This window comes from Alosa alosa, chromosome 11, assembly GCF_017589495.1.
Source record: "Alosa alosa isolate M-15738 ecotype Scorff River chromosome 11, AALO_Geno_1.1, whole genome shotgun sequence".
NCBI classification, from domain to species: domain Eukaryota; kingdom Metazoa; phylum Chordata; class Actinopteri; order Clupeiformes; family Clupeidae; genus Alosa; species Alosa alosa.
The window spans coordinates 21,639,938-21,657,323 of record NC_063199.1 but is presented as its reverse complement, the minus strand read 5'-3'; the positions used below and the strand labels follow the sequence as shown (position 1 = coordinate 21,657,323).

Genomic DNA, 17,386 nt, shown 5'->3' with positions numbered 1-17,386 from the left:
CATTTTCCTAGTGTTTAACAGCAGGTAGAAGGGAGGAGAGCCCACTGACCTGTTTGAAGGACTCGTCAAAGCCCCAGTCGGCCATGCCGTTGGGTGTGGAGAAGGAGTGCGGTCCGGCAGGGGACAGGCTCTTGTCCTCGGGCTCGTCCTTCACCTTGGCGCTAGGGGAGCGGGGCCTCTTCTTGGCGGCAGATGGCGAGGCCGAGGCGGAGTAGACAGGGAAGGGAAACGGGGTCACGCCGGACGCCGCCTGCTGCAGCGCCAGACTCTGCTGTCGCAGGAACTCCAGGCCCTCTCCCTCGTCCTCCTCGCTGCCTTCCTCGCCCTCCACCATCTCCTCATCCTCGTCTTCCTCACCCTCAGAGCCTCTGCGCCGCTCCATGTCGTCTTCCTCATCATCATCATCATCTTCATCCTCCTCGTCCTCACGCATGGAGTCCACACTGCTCTGTGTGGCCACTCTGTTGGCCTGGTGCCCCGTGCCCACCTTCAGTGCCCGGTCCCTGGAGTTCTTGCCATAGAACTCTGGTGGTAGGGGGCCGCCTTGGGCGCGGGCGTTGGCCAGGATGGCCTGTTGTGCGGCCACCTGCTGGGCGTAGAGGATCTGGGCCTCCCTCAGGTGTCTCTCCTTGCGCTCCATCTCCAGCTTGGCCTGCTGCTGCTTCTGCAGCTGCTCCATGACCGCTTCCAGCTTCACGCCTGCAGCACTAGCCAGGCCTGCCTGGGAAAACCCGCCACTCAGACTGCCCTCCTGAGATAAACTTGTCTGGGGGGGGGGGGCGGAGAAAGTTACCACAAAAACAAAGAGATTTCAGTGTTAGCTTTTAATCTCCGTTTTGTCCAACAGAAGATTTATTAAATGCACGAGGTAAGTCGCTACATTACTAAATACAAATGTTGTAGGCCTAATGCTTCATTTTAAGCCATTCTGTGTTATCGTTGTTAACAGGAAAGCCTTGTGTCAGACAAAATCGATACAAAAACAGATATATAGTCACAAGCGGTAAAAAAAAAAAAAAAAAGTTAGTGTATCTGTATTTGTATATCCATGTGTCAAACAGCACACCGTGCGTTTGAGACAAAAACGGATACAAACACAGATGCATTGTAACATGGTTGGGTCAGGAAGTGGCCTTTTGAATGGCCACTGAAAGACAACAATGTTACGCCTATATCCCTCAGCTAAAGACAAAGAGTTATAAAACAAGGAATGCGCTCCTTAATTAGCAATAGAAAAGTAGGCTACATACCTTACCACATTCAGGGCCAAAACTCATGGAACACACGGAATGACCCAAAACTAAGAGGACTAATTTTGAAAGCGAATTTGTCTGCTCATCTAACTTACATTAAATAGCGGCGACTGTGAAGCAATTTCCGGTCGGGCAATTTAATAGTGCCTTGTTGAAATTATTTATAACTCTTGGAAGATCGCATGTCAGCGTTGTTGAGCAGAAGCGGAGCTGCATCCGTGGCATATGTAATTACAGGCAAAAATGATACGAGCCTTTCAACATGGACTCGCATGTAAATGGCGCACTCCCGAGGAAAACAAATCAAGTTTCGTTGCTTTTACTTACGAATATTAACCGCGTCCACAAGGCAAGCAATTAGCCTATCTTCAGTGTGTGACAATTCCAAACTAGTTCAATCCTACATAGGCCTAGGACTATGGGTAGAAAAAAAGAAACCTAATGAAATAATTTATCAATCGATACGAATCGGACGAGGCGCCCCCGGATTGCTAAGTATGCATGCATTCGTGACGTGTACAACATGGATTTAAACAAGCCAAAAACTTGTTTATGGTTAAGTTTGAACAGTAACTTCAGTACAACACTGACTAATTGTAACTACAAGAGATATAATGCTTTAACTTGATTCTTTTGAGAGTTATGCTCCGGCGTGACACTTCCAAACCCAGCAAATTATCGTGTGAATCATTCACCATCATGGCTGAGTGCCAACACGACGAAACTTACCATTTGCGCCTTGCTGCTACTGGAGTTGTCGACCATACCGTCCACTTAGATTAACCTTTTCTTTACTCTCGATACGACAGCCTGGGGGAGAGCAGTGCACCCGGAATTTGCGCATCCACGCTAGCCCTTAATGTGAACTTCGACAGCACGGCTGCAACCCTTCACCCTTCCCACTGCAGAAAAACGTTGTCAGGATTAAAAAGAGGCCAGACGAAGGGAAATGACCAAGATCACCTCCCGATCTGCCGCGCATGGCACACCCCTCCCTTTCCTCCCCTCCTCCCCCATACACCCCCCACCTAAACTCATTCCACGCAAGGTCCGCCCCGCGATAGCAACACGTTCAGATCTGCCCTCGCCACCAGTTGAATAATTATAGCGCAATGCAACACAAGCGGCCATCACTCCAACCTCTGACGGTCGCCACTTTATCTGCTTATGAAATGAAAAATGCAACGCAAGACTTGGTAGGAGGCATCCATCTTACTTGTTTGGTTTCTACTGTATAACTTCTTTTATCTGGTCGTAGGCCAATTAGTAGGGTTCATGTACGCTACTAATAAACAACATTGTATTATAAAACTAAAATTAAAATGGCATATTGGCCCAAAATCCGTTGCGTTATAAATGAATTTACTGCGTCTTGAGGAGTTCATATCGTACAGTTATTACAGACTGGGGAATTGTATTCACGTTCATTTGGAGGATTCTTATCACAGAAAGAACAGTGTTGGTTTCAGTCTGCCCTCTAGTGGATATCCAGAGACGTTTCTCTTTTAACCTCTTAACTACATTCATGTTCACAGAACAGACAAAACCAGTAACCACTCAATCACAGAATGTCAAAGATATATCTCCCTTTATTAGGTCCATCATTATTTTACAAGCAAAAGAACATAATAAAGGTCAATTAAATATAACATGTATCATAACACCGGGCAAAGACTTCAAGTACAGACGGCCGCAGAGTCCAGTAACGACGACAGCAGTCCATTGGAAGACTGGGGGAAACAGAAAGACAGGTGAGACACAGAGAGTAGCAAAATAATGACACAATGCAGAGGTGACTCTTAAAGATTATATCAGCGATTTCAGGCCCAAACATAAATGTTCATCTAATCTTTCCTAACGATCCGCTAGCTGTTTGCCCCATAAGCAGGCCATCAAAAAACGCGTCTCTGTAGGCAGCCTAGGCTCCGAGACCTGTACACAAAAATAATTGCTACCAACAAGGGTTGGCAACCCACACAAAGGCAAAATAAAGTGTTCCAACCAATAACCACCGAGATGTGCGTTTAGGAGAGTTTTAATAGCACGGGAGGGAGGGAGGGAGGGAGAAGGAGTAGCGAGCTAGCTCTGTTTTGTTTGAACATCAACAGAAGTGATGTATCCCCGCTATTGCTGATACAACCTTTAAGCTATCTGGTTGTTAAGTCACGTAATGGGTCCAACATCTTTTTTGTCAAAAAACGTTTACTAGCGCAGCCAGGTGGTTTTTCGTAACTTGTAAACCTTGTCACCATCACCTCCGTTTTAGTGAGGGTAAGACAAAATCGCTTAACTTTAACAAAGTAATTACTGTAGCTGTGCAGCTGAATGATATAATCAACGTCCAACCCACCACAAAAAATAATTTTGTTGGGAGCAAGTGAGTAATATAATGACAATTATCGGGTACTCTGAATAGCAGAAAAAAATGTTTTCGTTTTGAAAAAATTCCCTTTACTGTTTATGGGAAAAAACGAGCGACTCTGGGACCAGTTGGACCCGAAGAAAGAATTATTGCATCACAACTTAATAACAACCGGATTAGCAGCCCAAATTGTCTCCTTCATTTCGAATACATGAACTGGCACATCATTTACAATCATAAACATTCTACAATGTATTGTCTGCAACAGTTTGCAGACTATGCTTCACCAGTAGGCCAATCTGTGGCAAAGCATCTGAAATGAAAGGAAATGAAGTCACAGGCAGGCTTCATGAGGCACGTCATTGTAGCGCTCTGTCCGCAGAGCATAATATGCCGCACCAATTAGCTTCCACTGTAAACAATGGAACTGGCTACTCTAGACGTGAGAGTAGCGCGTACATTCGAAAAACAATTAGACCAGTCTTTTAAAACTGCTCTTACACTCTGCGCATGCAATGATTCAGTTAGACCAGTCTTCTAAAACTGTTCTTAGGCTTCAGTTACGTGCCTGGTGTAGGCTGCCTGTACAAGTCTCTTCATAACACCAGGGTCTTCCTGTACTCACCCAGACATGAAAACATCTATACTTTGTCGATGCCAAGCTCCTCAGGTGTGGCGATACCCAGTTCGTCCAGGGTTGGCCGGAGCTCTTGAATTAAGTAGGGGTAGATTTCTTTGTGGGGGCCAGATTTGTCCTTTACAGAAGCAACAACAAAACAGACGTTAGAGAACTAGACCCACTGCTTCTGTCTGAGCAGATGAGGTGTCCCATTAGATGCTCTACTGATATGGCAGGAATAAACCAGTTATTGAGGCAACATCTGGCCAATTCATGTTCAGGGTCTAATTTTATACACATCCTATATATGATTTACTCTTACATTTTCCTTAGTTAAGGTATCTGTGACTTAATAATAATAATAATAATAATAATAATAATAATAATAATAATAATAGCAATAGTTAAAAGTGTATTTCTGCAACACTTAAGTAGAGGAATATGCTCCAACAGTGCGTTTGTGCGAACAGGCTGGTTTGTGTTGGCATGTTGGTGCAGTTACCTTGACAGCCTCCAGGATGCGGATGGCACTGGCGAGGTCATTGAGCCTCCGGCAAGCTCTCAGGGCTGCTTCTAAAATCTTGGGTTCCGGAACCAGGTCATACCCAATCAGGGTGTTCATACCTGCAACACAGGAAAGCCATCGTTGGTAAAGACAGTAGCAATTGCTACTACGGTTACTTTCTCATACCACTATACTGTAGCCATTTCATTTGACATTTTTAGCTTTGGACATAGTTGAGTGTGGGGTGTTGAATGAGCCAAGATCCCAGTGGCCTGTTCACCACTCACTGTTGTATAAAGGACCATTGAATGCTGATGTTGATTTATAACACAGCAGGCATGTTTAACAAAGGAATAGTAATCTATTACTCTGGTTTCTGATGAGAGTCTCCCTCTATTGTTTCAAGCCATTTTTATAACAATAAATGATTGACTAGGTTTCTCTTACAGCCACATTCACACACCTACTTCCTGTTAAGGAGTAACACTTGTAAAAACAGCGTTGTGGCAGAAAGGTATTGCGGCAGGTGTCAGACACATGCATACACCCATCTGACCGCAGGCTAACACCTCTCTCATTTGCACTTTCAGGTCAGGTACACCCCCACCTAACAACTAGGGTTCTCTTCTCTCACACATCTCCACCAGATATACCACAACCTGACAAGCAGGACTATCCTCACCAAGTCAGGTAATTGCACACCTGATAGCCAGGACAGGGAAAAGTTAAGACGATTTAACAGTAACAGGGGGCCCTAATAGAACATAATAGACAAGACATTGTATTCGGTCATAGGGCCCAACATTTCTAGCGGCACCTGAGCCAGGATGCTCTGCCTTCAGTCCGGCTTAAAGGCCTATTCACACCAAGAATGATAACGATAACTATAACTAGTGTTGTCACGATACCAAAATTATGACTTCGATACGATACCTGCCATAAATATCACGATGCTCGATACTAAAACGATACTACGGCGAAATCCTAAGATAACTGGAGAAGAAAGGACTCATACCTCCTCCAAGTGTATTGAGTCATTTGTGTTGAATTTGGTGCACTTTTGTAGTGTGTAGGTCAATTCTGGGTTCTAAACTTCTAAACTTCCTACATAATTATTATTTTTTTATAGTCAGTAAAATAGTAGGCCTACTTTCTGTGATTAAGTCCTTTATTGTTTGTTATAGTTAATTTACATTGTGTTGTGTTTTGGCAATAAAGTAGCTTTAAATAGCCAAACTAGACTAGATCAAGGTCAGTGTTAAAATTACTGCATGCAAATCACTGAATGCTATGCAGAGGGGCCTAATCTTTACGCCATCTGATGTACAGTATAGGCTACCCTAGGCCTTCCCGTGTTCATGGGATTTCTTTGACAGTTGCAAAGGGGAAAATGTGAGGATAGTTCAGGTCTTCATCAGATAGGCCTACACCATTACCTGTTGCAATATATCTGTGTGCATTCCTACATTACGTCTATTTCTTTGATAACATGATTTGCTAGCACGTACTGTAACAATACACCGCTATAATTATTAGGAATCAACACGCTTTGGTGGTATTATGCTGTGGGCTTTAATTAGCGCATTTCAGGTAGCCTATCCTACATCTGGGCAATAATTATTGAACAAATTGCAGTCTACATGCCATGACAAATATTACCAGTAGTAGGCTACTGACCGAACATGAAATAGATTGTTTACAAGTTATGATAATGTTATTCTGGCGTGAACATTGCGCTTTCATCACGTTAGTGCTAACCCTATGATTACAGCTCGTTATGTCTCGTCAAAATGATTACAGCTCGTTATGTCTCGTCAAAATTCATTGATGAAGGAAGGTTCGCTTTATCCCAGAGAACCATACTTGTTTCACTTAGGCTAGACTAAAACATAAGAGAAGAACTTGACACTAACCATGTAGTCGTGTTTTCTATAGCATATTCGTTAACCTGTCGTTCTTTGAACTCTTTAAAAATGTTGGGATATGTCTACGAGGTGTTTAGCCAAGTTCCATGCGTAGCCTACTGCTTTTAAATGACTGTGTACCTGATGGCTTGCCTTAATTCGCGTGGTATCCGAAATAGTTGCAGATTTCACTGCACCTTTTGTTTTGTCCACAAGGCCTAGAACAACTGTCGGCAAAGAACTATGTTGACGTTAGCTGCGCACTCACTCACTCAGAGCTGCCTGCTTGACACGCCCACTTGCCTAGATGCGTGCAAGGAGCAGTGAGAGCAGCAGTTCACAGACACAGAACGTAATTATTTTAATAAAGTATCGATTCTAAAAACGTCTGAAATCGTACCGTTTTTTGCGTGAAGGCATCGCGATACCTTTTTAGTATCGATACACCGTGCAACACTAACTATAACCATAACGATAAAAGCTTCCACACTGAACAATGATAAATAAAGTCTCTCCTTGTGTTAATGAATGTGACGGTTAAAATTCGATGGGTTCTGATTGGCTATTAGCTTTTTATCGTTCTGAAATTTGCTCTCATTGGATCCCCAACGATATCGTTCTATATGTCGTTATCGTTATAGTTTATGTGTGAACGTAGTCATTCATATTAACGAGAACAATATTTATTTATAGTTATCGTTCTTGGTGTGAATGGGCCTTAAGGGCCCTCAGTCCGGCTTTAGTGTCCTCAGCTCACCTTTCCTCAGCTCCCATGCGTCGATGTCTGGCTTGTTGAAGTAGGTGACCCAGCGGGCGTCAAACTCTTCGTCTGTCTCCTGTTTGCCATGTGAGTAGCCACGGGCAGCCAAGGGGGCTAGAAAACAAAACAATGTCTGTTAGGTTTGCTCTGCCGGTTCTCTGATAGTGTTATATGGAAGTTACCAGGGCCAGGAAACTCGTCATGCCAGCACAGCAATGTTTTGTGTTGGCTAGGCCTGAAAAAGTTCAAAGTCCATAGGCCTAAACGTTGTTTTTTGTATTAAACTATTGGAATATGAGCTGCTAGAGTGTGCGGTCTCCTTCTGTTCATTAGGCTAAGCCTGATACCAAAGTTATCACAGAACTAAGCCTGGATGTGTTTGACACTAGGTCAGCGCAATGCAAGTGAAAGGTGGGGACTCTACACTGCTCTCGGAGTCCACTGGCCGTGATATGGTTTCAGCTGGACCTCTGCCAGTGTTCTTGCCCGACCTCTTCTTACCACCCGCAGAGCACGTAGCTTCCTCACTACACACAAACCGGTTCAAGAGCACATGCAGAGCATGTAGCTTCCTCACTACACACAAGCTGGTTCAAGAGCACATGGAGATTTTCTATGCAAAAGTCTGAGTCTACTTCGGAAAACATACCTGGCAACATCAAAAACAACTCACAATTCGCGTATTATATGTAGTCAAATCACGCGCAGAGGTCACAGAGCTGTGAGGTCAATAACCATGTCACGAGTTTTGCTAGTACCTTTTCATTTTTAGAATAACAATAAGGTCACTTGCTAAACGACATGTTGCAGAACAAAGATAGCAGCTAAACGTTAACTACACTAACTTGACGTTAACTTATGCTGTTGGGTTATATTCGGCCTATTTACTACTGCTAACCCCTCCCAAACCGCCCATGAGCGCCTTATAAGCTAGTCAACGTTAGTCATTCAGGTAAGCAGGCAAAAGCATTCAGCTTACTGCTATTTTTTAGTCTGTCTTAACTTGTTATGGTAACTCACTAAGTAGCATTAGCAACTGTAAACAACTGAAATGTTAGGCTAACGTTAGAGGCTAACATATGATTAGGAGGTGGGAAACATACAGCTAAGAAATAGTTAATGTTATGTTAATATTGACGTTACTCTACAAATAACGTTACCTTGTTACCCAACCCTTCTCACGTTAAACAACTTCTGGCAAAGTCGGATCAACGTTATCTAAATGTCTTACTTAACACTAGCTAGCGGTTAATGTTTCTTGAGAGAAACACTTGGTTATCGTTGCCTCCAACGTTAAAAGAAAGCATAACATCAAGCTAACAGGCTAGTAGAGGAGGGCCCCAAGCCTCACTTTAGTGGGTCATTGCAAGGACACAGTCCAAAGTAAGGTGGTTATCTAAGGGTTTTCAGAAAATATCAAATCTTTACCAGACACGGGACACGATTCTCTGTCTTGTAAAAATATTTAGCTGTACTCCCACTGGTAATACGACTAGACAAGAACCTACAAGGCTCCAACACAGTCTCCGTTATTTCAAACTAGCTGGCTAGCCGGAAGGAAGCCGAGGTTATTCGCTTGCTTTTGCTAGTAGTGCTAGCTAGTGGCTAAAGGCTAACGTCACTGTCCGCGAATTCGTTGGTGAGACCCAAAGGTTAACTTCTAAAACAAGCCTACAGACACTGCCACACGACTCTATAGTAGCCTATGGACGTATGAACCTGCGATTACCTGTGAATTGAGGTCTTGTTCGTGTTAAACTCCGGACACCGGAGCATGTCAGTCGCACGGCAGATCTAAACATGATGCAGGACAGCCAGTGGAAGGCAGCAGCACAACGGAAACTGAGCTCTCTCTGATTGCGGCTGAAACGATGGCAACCCCTTTTCGCGCTTGCGCAATGCTTAACAAGTCATCTTGCGATAGCCTACCAGTGAAGGTGAATTTCATGGTAAGTAATCGTTTCATTCGAATTTCTCAACAGAATTTACAGGGTTACAGTCTAATTCTAGATTATTCAAAGTACAACCTGATAGTTATCCAGTGAAGAGGGTTCATCCATCTGAATAATCAGAATTTACTGAGACTACATTGTTTAAGCATTAAAACCTTAATCATGTATTAATTCACAACATAAATATGCATTTTTGTTGCAGACAACCTAGCACTTTTTTTCTACTTTTAAGTCAGTTCTTGTTCTTCAACCCTTCACCATCAACATGTTGGCAAAGCTCAGATTATTGCCAAGTTTAGTAAGCCTTTTAAAAAGACATTAGGCCTATCATTGTTGGATTCTTTCTCACCTTAATGAGGAAGAAGTTTCTATAGGCCTAGGCCTAGCCTACTTCTAGACAGTTGTCCAACAACATTCCCTCTTGATCCCATTCCATTCACTGCTCTGTAATCCATCACACCCACAATTTCGCTGGCGGCCACACATGTCAATTCCTATATAAATAAAACCTTTTTGTCAAAGGTTCTTGAGAAAGTGCCATTCAGGGAAGTTCAATACATTTTCATCAAAGCCAATACGCACCCCTCTGTCCACATGTTGACCTGTTTATAGAGGCAGACTTAAATTCGGGACCATCGGGAAAATTAGCTGGACCATAACCTTCTGGACCTTTTGTCCTTGTCTCCGATATTCCATCCTGTTTTAAATATGATTTAATTGTCTACCAGTCTCAAGACCTCACCATAGGTCTGCCCCAGGTCTGCAAGCGTCTGGTATGTCAGCTTTCCTTGAACACTAAGAGATCACAATCAAGACTCGTTGGTGGAATGATTTACCTAATGTTTTTCATTCTGTGATTTTGGGATCAGCAAAAAGACTCATCTGTTTGTATTTAACAAATTAATTCTTAGTTGCAGTTTGTATTTATTGTTATTATACGGTTAAATATAGGCTACACACCCTCCTCCCCTCCCCCACTTCCCCCAACATTTTAAATTAATTACATAGCATAATATATACACCATTTGAAAAGTGTGGACTCTTGGGAGTCAATGTCATGTCAACCTTCCCATGGAAAATATGTATGTGCTTTACATGATCATTTTTATCTTACTCTTTCAATTCAAAACGTCCACAATAACTTTCAGAGTGTCACTTTTCATTTGAGACCAGGATTATGCTTCTACCCAAAGGGGGTTCAGATAAAGTAATCCTTTTATTTTCAGTATGCATTTTGGGTAACCAAAGGTCCTTTGAAGTCTCCATTAGGACAACAAAACATATGGGCATACAGTACCATTACAAAAAATGCGTAAAATATGTGATTCTTTATTGATCTGCTTTTACACACAGCTTCACAAGACCTGGTGCTAGGGCAGAGTCATATTTCTAAGGGATACTAAGTGACTTAGAGGGCTAAAATGTGGTTCAGAGATTTTTTGCAACCCGGCAGAAAGAAGAAGAAGGGGAAAAATATATATTAGCCTCTGCAACTCTGTGTCAGTACTCAACATAGTTATTCTGATTCTATCCTGTTTCATAAAAAACACGGAATATAGGGGGCAACAGCCCTCTGAAGTAGGTGCAGAGCAATTTTGAGCAAAAGCCTAGAAACTGGTTCATGAACTATGTGGCTAGCCTGCATGATAACTTAACCAGGACCACTTACCCAGCTGTATAAGCAAAGATAGTCTAATGAAATGTTATTGAACAAACAGATGCAACACATGACAGTGTAGGAATTTAGCCTGCATAAAAAATGTGTCCAACAACCTTTCCCTCATTTGTAGATACTCCACATGATGCTTTCATAAAGCATGTGGTTTTCTTCCCTGATGCTCCGGTTAGCAGCCCCTCAGTCCACACCAGTGCACCTGCGGAGCCTGAGCCCTGCTGTCCAGTGGGATATATTGTGTAACTTTCACCTGATTTTCCACCTGAGCCACATGCAGGACACAAACATGCTAACAAACAATAAATAAAACAGGACAAATGGTAGACAAAACTAAATTAATGTTTCACTACTACTATATATATATATATATTTTAATTCACCCTGATATAGATAAGCTATTATGCAACAAATGACATGTTGAAAATAAAGTTACACATTCCCGTCCTCATACAGAGCAGCTTTGTCTTGTGGCTCGCAGGAGGGGGAGCAGGGACTGAGAGGTCTCTTCCTGGATGCCCGGCAGAGGGTCTTCCTCTCCTCAGCACGGACGCAAAGCCCTTCTCCTGCCTGGTGGGGGTGAAGCAGAGGCCAGGGCTCTGCTGAGGTTTGGTATCCCAGCTTACTGCGCTGAGACACAGAGTCAAGGTCTCCTGAATGCAGGTGTCCTGGTTGGCTGCGTGCAGAGAGGGGGTAGAGTGGCTCTGCTTGCGTCTGGGGGTGAGATGGAGTGTAAGGGTCAACTGGAGGAAGATATCCCAGCATGCTGTAGTGGTCAGGCGGAGAGTTGAGGTGCTCGCCTGGCTTCCTGCTCTCAGGTGCAGCTTGCAGCACTGGAGATTGGTATCTCATCTCACAAGGTTCTAGTTCCACTGGAGGTTGGTATCTCATCACACGGGGTTCTAGTTCCACTAGATGCTGGTATCTCATCTCACTGGGTTCTAGTTCCACTGGAGGTTGGTATCTCATCACACGGGGTTCTAGTTCCACTGGAGGTTGGCATCTCATCTCACAGGGTTCTAGTTCCACTAGATGCTGGTATCTCATCTCACTGGGTTCTAGTTCCACTGGAGGTTGGTATCTCATCTCACGGGGTTCTAGTTCCACTGGAGGTTGGCATCTCATCTCACAGGGTTCTAGTTCCACTGGAGGTTGGCATCTCATCTCACCGGGTTCTACTTCCACTAGATGTTGGTATCCCAGTTCACAGGGTTTTAGTTCCACTAGATGTTGGTATCCCGGCCCATTCGGATTGAGAAGGTCCTCAGGAGGTTGGTATCCTGGCTCATGGGTGTCCAGAGGCTCCTTGGACAGCAGGATGTAGATGGCCGGCAGCATCCTGTGAATGGTCATCCTGGAGCAGGCGCTGTCCCTGCCCTCCCACTGCTCCTGGACCGTTCGGTACTGGAGCTTGGACAGTTGGTGCAGCCCGCGAATCTGCCTCTTCATGATCTCGGCACAGGTGATGGTTTTGGTGATGGCCCGGCCTGACCCGGTGAAGAGAATCTGTCTGAGCGGCGTCCGCCCGCCGTGTTGCAGCCCACCCTGCATGCGGGCCATGGCGAAGCCCAGAAGGTTCCGGATCTTACTGCCCTCCTTCACCCTCATCTCCAGAACGCCCTCCGGCAGGCCCGGGATGGGGCACGAGTCCGCTTCTCCGGCGCTGCTCACTTTCCGGAACCCACTCCGCGCCGGCTTCAGGGATGAGCAGGGGGGCAGTGTGGTCCAGGCGGGTGGGGGGCCACCCCGACCTGACGCCATGACACAAGCCCTCTGTGCCGTTAATGACATCATGCGCTCCCCAAATTCTGAAATAACGGAAGTCCACACAAGAGAGAAATCTCTCTCTCGCCCTCTCGCTAACTGGTGTTGCTCTTCGATGGCTTTGTTCGCTCTCCTCTTGGAGGTGGCGTGCTGGTCCTGTCAGACTCGGTCCCAGCTCTCCGTGTCGTCTGGTTGGCTGTCAGTCAACCCAGGGCTGCGTTTGCATGAGGATCAAACGAGGGGTGGGATGGAGGCGCGGCGAGTGGAAATGACTTGAGTCCACATGAGAAACGAGGCTCTGACAGGAACAAATTCAACAAAGGCAAAATGTGCTGAGGATCAGCGGTTTGTCAGCGCCGCTGCCTTTGAAGGATATTTCAATTTCCATTTGGAGTGAGCAGCCGTCTCACACACACACACACAGACACACACACACACACACACACACAAAGCAGGCAGAGGAAAAACTCTGATAGATGAATCTCGCAGAACTGTCCCAGTTTATCTCACTTTCCAAGCGTCTTCAACTTATTTTTTTTATTCACTTTCAATCGCAGATGTATTAAATACTCTTAATGCAAAATGCCCTCTTCCATGCAAACACATACAGGTGTTTAAAGAGAATAAGCACCACTTGCTCTTCTGTGACTCTCCGTTCACACTGGTGGACTGTAGTTTGCAGTTGTCTCAAAGTTTTAGAAAACTGTTATAATAGATACTCTCAGCAGTTCCTCTTAAGTTACTCTGAGTTCCCAGCGGTGCCCCTGCCTGGATATAGTCTCTGGTCCTTACGTTACTCTGATGGTCGAACTGGCTCCTGGATATAGTCTCCGGTCCTTACATTACTCTGATGGTCGTATACTGGCTCCTGGATATGGTGTCCGGTCCTTACATTACTCTGATGGTCGTATACTGGCTCCTGGATATGGTCTCTGGTCCTTACGTTTACTCTGATGGTCGTATACTGGCTCCTGGATATGGTCTCTGGTCCTTACGTTTACTCTGATGGTCGTATACTGGCTCCTGGATATAGTCTCTGGTCCTTACATTTCTCACTCCTAATGGTCCTAGTGGTGCTCAGTCCTGGACACTGCAGGGCTCAATTCCTACTTCTTGGGTGTTTCATTCCTGAGAAGTTCTCTCAGCACTGTGATGACAGATACTGCCATCTCCAACACACACTAGACTAAAGTGACTGAACATACAGCAGAGGAGAGGGGGGAGAGAGCGGAGAGAGAGTGAGGGGGAGGAGGGGGCAGCCTCTTAAAGACACAGGCATCACAATAACTTTAGTCATTAACAGCTTTACATACCTGGGTGACAGTGGGCACTTTAAATGCAATTTAAATGTGTGTATTTTTGACTGAATGAGGGCTTGCTTGATTTACCTCAGAGGGTCAAATGTACTGTCATCAAGGCATTAGTGCAAACAATCAAACTATAGTCATCTCATCTAAAGACTAAATGGACATAATAAAAGTAAAGCCAGGGAATCCATTATCCTATAGTTTAACCTCTAATGTGGGGTCTATGTGTGTAGATCAACACTGAAGGCGTTCCACACACAGCCTGTCCCTTCTGTTTCCCGAGCGCCGCGTTGTGTTTTTCTCTGCTGGAGCAGTTTGGTCTCAGAGAACAATGAAGCCCGAGGCAGTCATTTCACCGCGAGAGAGCAGGAACACACTGATCCGCGGTTCTGCTCCACAAACCTCACAGCTTGTCTCCCGGAAATAACAGCACATCCAGGAAGAAGCTCGACAGAAGGCTCGCCATTTGGAGAGGAACAGCAACATTAAAAGACATCATTTAACAGTGTCACGGTAATTGATTACACAAAAGTTTGCGCAGGCTTTCTCCACACACTCCTGATGGGGAGCTCGGTTTGTTTGGCTGTGTGGAATATGGTCCATGCTCTCCATAAGGAACTCTTATGTTCTCTTATCATGTGCAACAGACAACACATACACACGTGGTTTGCAGTGCTATCTGCTGCCTCCCAGCAGCTCAGGGCCCGGCCGCCAGTGAGGGCTCTCTACAGAAGTTGTGTTTGCTTAATTAAACGCAAATGAAGTCTCGCTGCATGGCCACAGGGAAATTAAGTAAGGAGGACATGGTGGCGGAGCAGGACCAAGGCATCAGCGTCTTCGCAGAGGACAGAGACCCACTTAGGGGGAAATAAAACACACACGCGACACACTTCACTTCCTTTTTGTCCTGGAAGTGTTTGATTTAACCTTCTCATCCAGTTTAGAAGAAGACAGTCTTGTCAGTCTCTACTCTAAAGTATTCATTGAGGTCAACTGTTTAATGACCACAGCATGTCATGGAAAAATACCTATGCATTGCATTGCACTAGGCCATGGTGCAGGTAGACTGCATGTGTTCAATATATCCCAGTTTTACGGTGATAGGGCTTCTCGTTGGCTTGTTAAAGCGCTGTGCAGAGATGTGTGGGCTGTGGTGCAGAGCAGTGCTGTGTGGTGGTGCTGTGGTCTGCATTGGCCTTGGTAAAGCATCTGTCAGGACAGAACGCTCTCAGGAGGAACTCTTTTTACACGAGGTGATCATTGTGCTGAAAATACTCCTCCAGGACAGGAGCATGCTGGGATTGCCGAGGGCTGTGGAGAGACTTCATATTAACTGAGCAAGGACAGAAATTCATTAATCAGCATCGCCAGCGCGTCTCTCCTCCCCTCAGACCAGCACTTGACGGGGGCAGGTCAAAACAATGCATGCATTATCACCCGAAAAACACATCCTGTCAGCACAATTTCACCCTGCCGCACGCAGCCCCTTTGAAAGCAGCTAATTTCACAGCGATTTCAGACAAAGGCAGAGAGAGGAAGTGTGTCTGAGGAGACCGTGAAATGGGCTCTCACACACTCACTCAGCCAACGTGTCGCGCTTGATGTTCTGACCCTCATATCTGTGTGTGTGTGTGTGTGTGTTTCTGTCATATGGATTCTCCATCATGATGTGGGATGAGGAGTATTAGACAACACTAAGAGACAGAGAATGAGCAGGAGAGAGAAACACAGCGAGAGAGAGAGAGAGTGAGAGAAAAGAAAAGAGAAAGTAAGAAACACAACAAGAAAGAGAGAAAAGAAATGGAAGGGGGGAAAAAACAGCGAGAACAGACAGAAGCATCACTTGGACAGAGACAGAACAATGACACGCGCAGCTCAAGATGAAGAGGTAAAGAGTTCGAGAAACATTGAAGGGGGCAGAGAGATAGAGAGAAGGGTAGAGAGAAAAGGAGAGAGGGAAAGAGAAAGGGGGGGATGAGAGACAGAAAGAGAAAACAGGGGGAGGAGAGGGATGCAGGGCTGTGCTGTGCGTGTGGGTGCAGCTGTGGACCTCAGATGGAGGTAGTGCACTGTTATAATATGCTGTTTCTCGCCCCAGAAGACAGCAAGGCTGGAGGGATGCCATTCTCTCTGTAAAACACAGCAGTGTTACAGTGTTCATGTGTCCCATAGACACACACATACACACCAGACACACACACCCACACACACACACACACACACACACACACACATACACACTGCTCTAGTACGGAGCATATGACCCAGAATAGTGTAGGGCAAGAGCAGTATTATCATAGAGTATGTGGTGCTATTACTGTGTGTGTGTGGGTGTGTGTGTGAGTATATGTATGTGTATGTAGAATAGAATACAGTAGATCTTTATTGTCATTATCACAGGTACAACGATATTCAAAGTGCTCTCCAGTCAGTGCATCTTTCATTGACTCTACAATGTATAAAAATATAATTTAAGTGCTAGTTTTACTTAAAAAAGAATAAATAGAAACATAACAGCATTAGCAGCATACATAAACACACACAGTCATACACACCCAGCCATTGCATAAAAAACAGTGAACATACATCTACAGACATGCATACTTTCTTTCATTGCATTGATCCATTTCACATCAGATTCCATATTGCACGTTAATTTTTTTCAGCATTGAGGGTGGTTATCGCAGTTGGATAAAAACTGTGTTCGAGTATATTTGTCCTTTCGTTAATTGATCTGTACTGTCTGCCTCAGGCAACAGTTCAAACAGGCAGTGACCGGGATGGTGGGTGTCCTTTATAATGTTCTGAGCTTTTTGAGACGGGAACTGTGTAGTTCTTCCAGTGTGGGAAGATGGCAGCCGACGATCTTTTGAGCGGTGTTGATGACCCCCTGGAGTGCTTTCCTCTGAGCCGATGTGCAGCTGGTGTACCATACGCAGTATATTAGTATGCTCTCAATGAAGGCTTGGTAAAAGGACACCAGCAGTCTTTGTGTGATGTTATTCCTCCTGCGTATTCTCAGGAAGTACAGTCTCTGCTCCAGTATTCACGCTCCAGGATAGGCTCTCCTCGAAGTGGACTCCCAGGAAGTACAGTCTCTGCTCCAGTATTCACGCTCCAGGATAGGCTCTCCTCGAAGTGGACTCCCAGGAAGTACAGTCACTGCTCCAGTATTCACGCTCCAGGATAGGCTCTCCTCGATGTGGACTCCCAGGAAGTACAGTCTCTGCTCCAGTATTCACGCTCCAGGATAGGCTCTCCTCGATGTGGACTCCCAGGAAATGGAAG

General features: G+C 45.0%; 3 protein-coding genes across 4 annotated transcripts in view; all 3 read right to left on the bottom strand.

Annotated features, from left to right (window-relative positions):
- arid3b (AT rich interactive domain 3B (BRIGHT-like)) overlaps positions 1–2,239 on the bottom strand; it is a 29,149-nt gene extending 26,910 nt beyond the window's left edge. For both annotated transcript variants that reach the window (XM_048256586.1, XM_048256587.1), the window contains exons 1-2: positions 1,983–2,239; positions 50–766 (exon numbers count right to left, since the gene is read on the bottom strand). In XM_048256586.1, the coding sequence (XP_048112543.1) occupies positions 50–766; positions 1,983–2,018 (753 nt within the window). In that variant the 5' untranslated portion in view covers positions 2,019–2,239. The remainder of the gene's footprint in view (positions 1–49; positions 767–1,982) is intronic.
- Positions 2,240–2,824: 585 nt separating this feature from the next.
- LOC125303115 (cytochrome c oxidase subunit 5A, mitochondrial) lies at positions 2,825–9,286 on the bottom strand. The gene is made up of 5 exons (XM_048256650.1): positions 9,133–9,286; positions 7,401–7,517; positions 4,737–4,858; positions 4,241–4,370; positions 2,825–2,983 (listed from the first exon to the last, which is right to left on the bottom strand). The coding sequence occupies exons 1-4, from the start codon at positions 9,203–9,205 to the stop codon at positions 4,257–4,259; spliced, it is 426 nt and encodes a 141-aa protein (XP_048112607.1). The 5' UTR covers positions 9,206–9,286; the 3' UTR covers positions 2,825–2,983; positions 4,241–4,256.
- Positions 9,287–10,668: 1,382 nt separating this feature from the next.
- Positions 10,669–13,472, bottom strand: LOC125303095. The gene has a single exon (XM_048256614.1). The coding sequence runs from the start codon at positions 12,819–12,821 to the stop codon at positions 11,460–11,462; it is 1,362 nt and encodes a 453-aa protein (XP_048112571.1). The 5' UTR covers positions 12,822–13,472; the 3' UTR covers positions 10,669–11,459.
- Between the last annotated feature and the right edge of the window lie 3,914 nt (positions 13,473–17,386).

Bases quoted from the DNA above. Each gene is read 5' to 3' on its own strand.
- LOC125303115 (XM_048256650.1), bottom strand. From the start codon at position 9,205: ATGTTTAGATCTGCCGTGCGACTGACATGCTCCGGTGTCCGGAGTTTA. The intron at 7,518-9,132 runs GTAATCGCAGGT...TTTGTTTTCTAG, and splicing joins AACAAGACCTCAATTCACAG to CCCCCTTGGCTGCCCGTGGC. The intron at 4,859-7,400 runs GTGAGCTGAGGA...CCTGTGTTGCAG, and splicing joins CGCATGGGAGCTGAGGAAAG to GTATGAACACCCTGATTGGG.
- LOC125303095 (XM_048256614.1), bottom strand. From the start codon at position 12,821: ATGATGTCATTAACGGCACAGAGGGCTTGTGTCATGGCGTCAGGTCGG.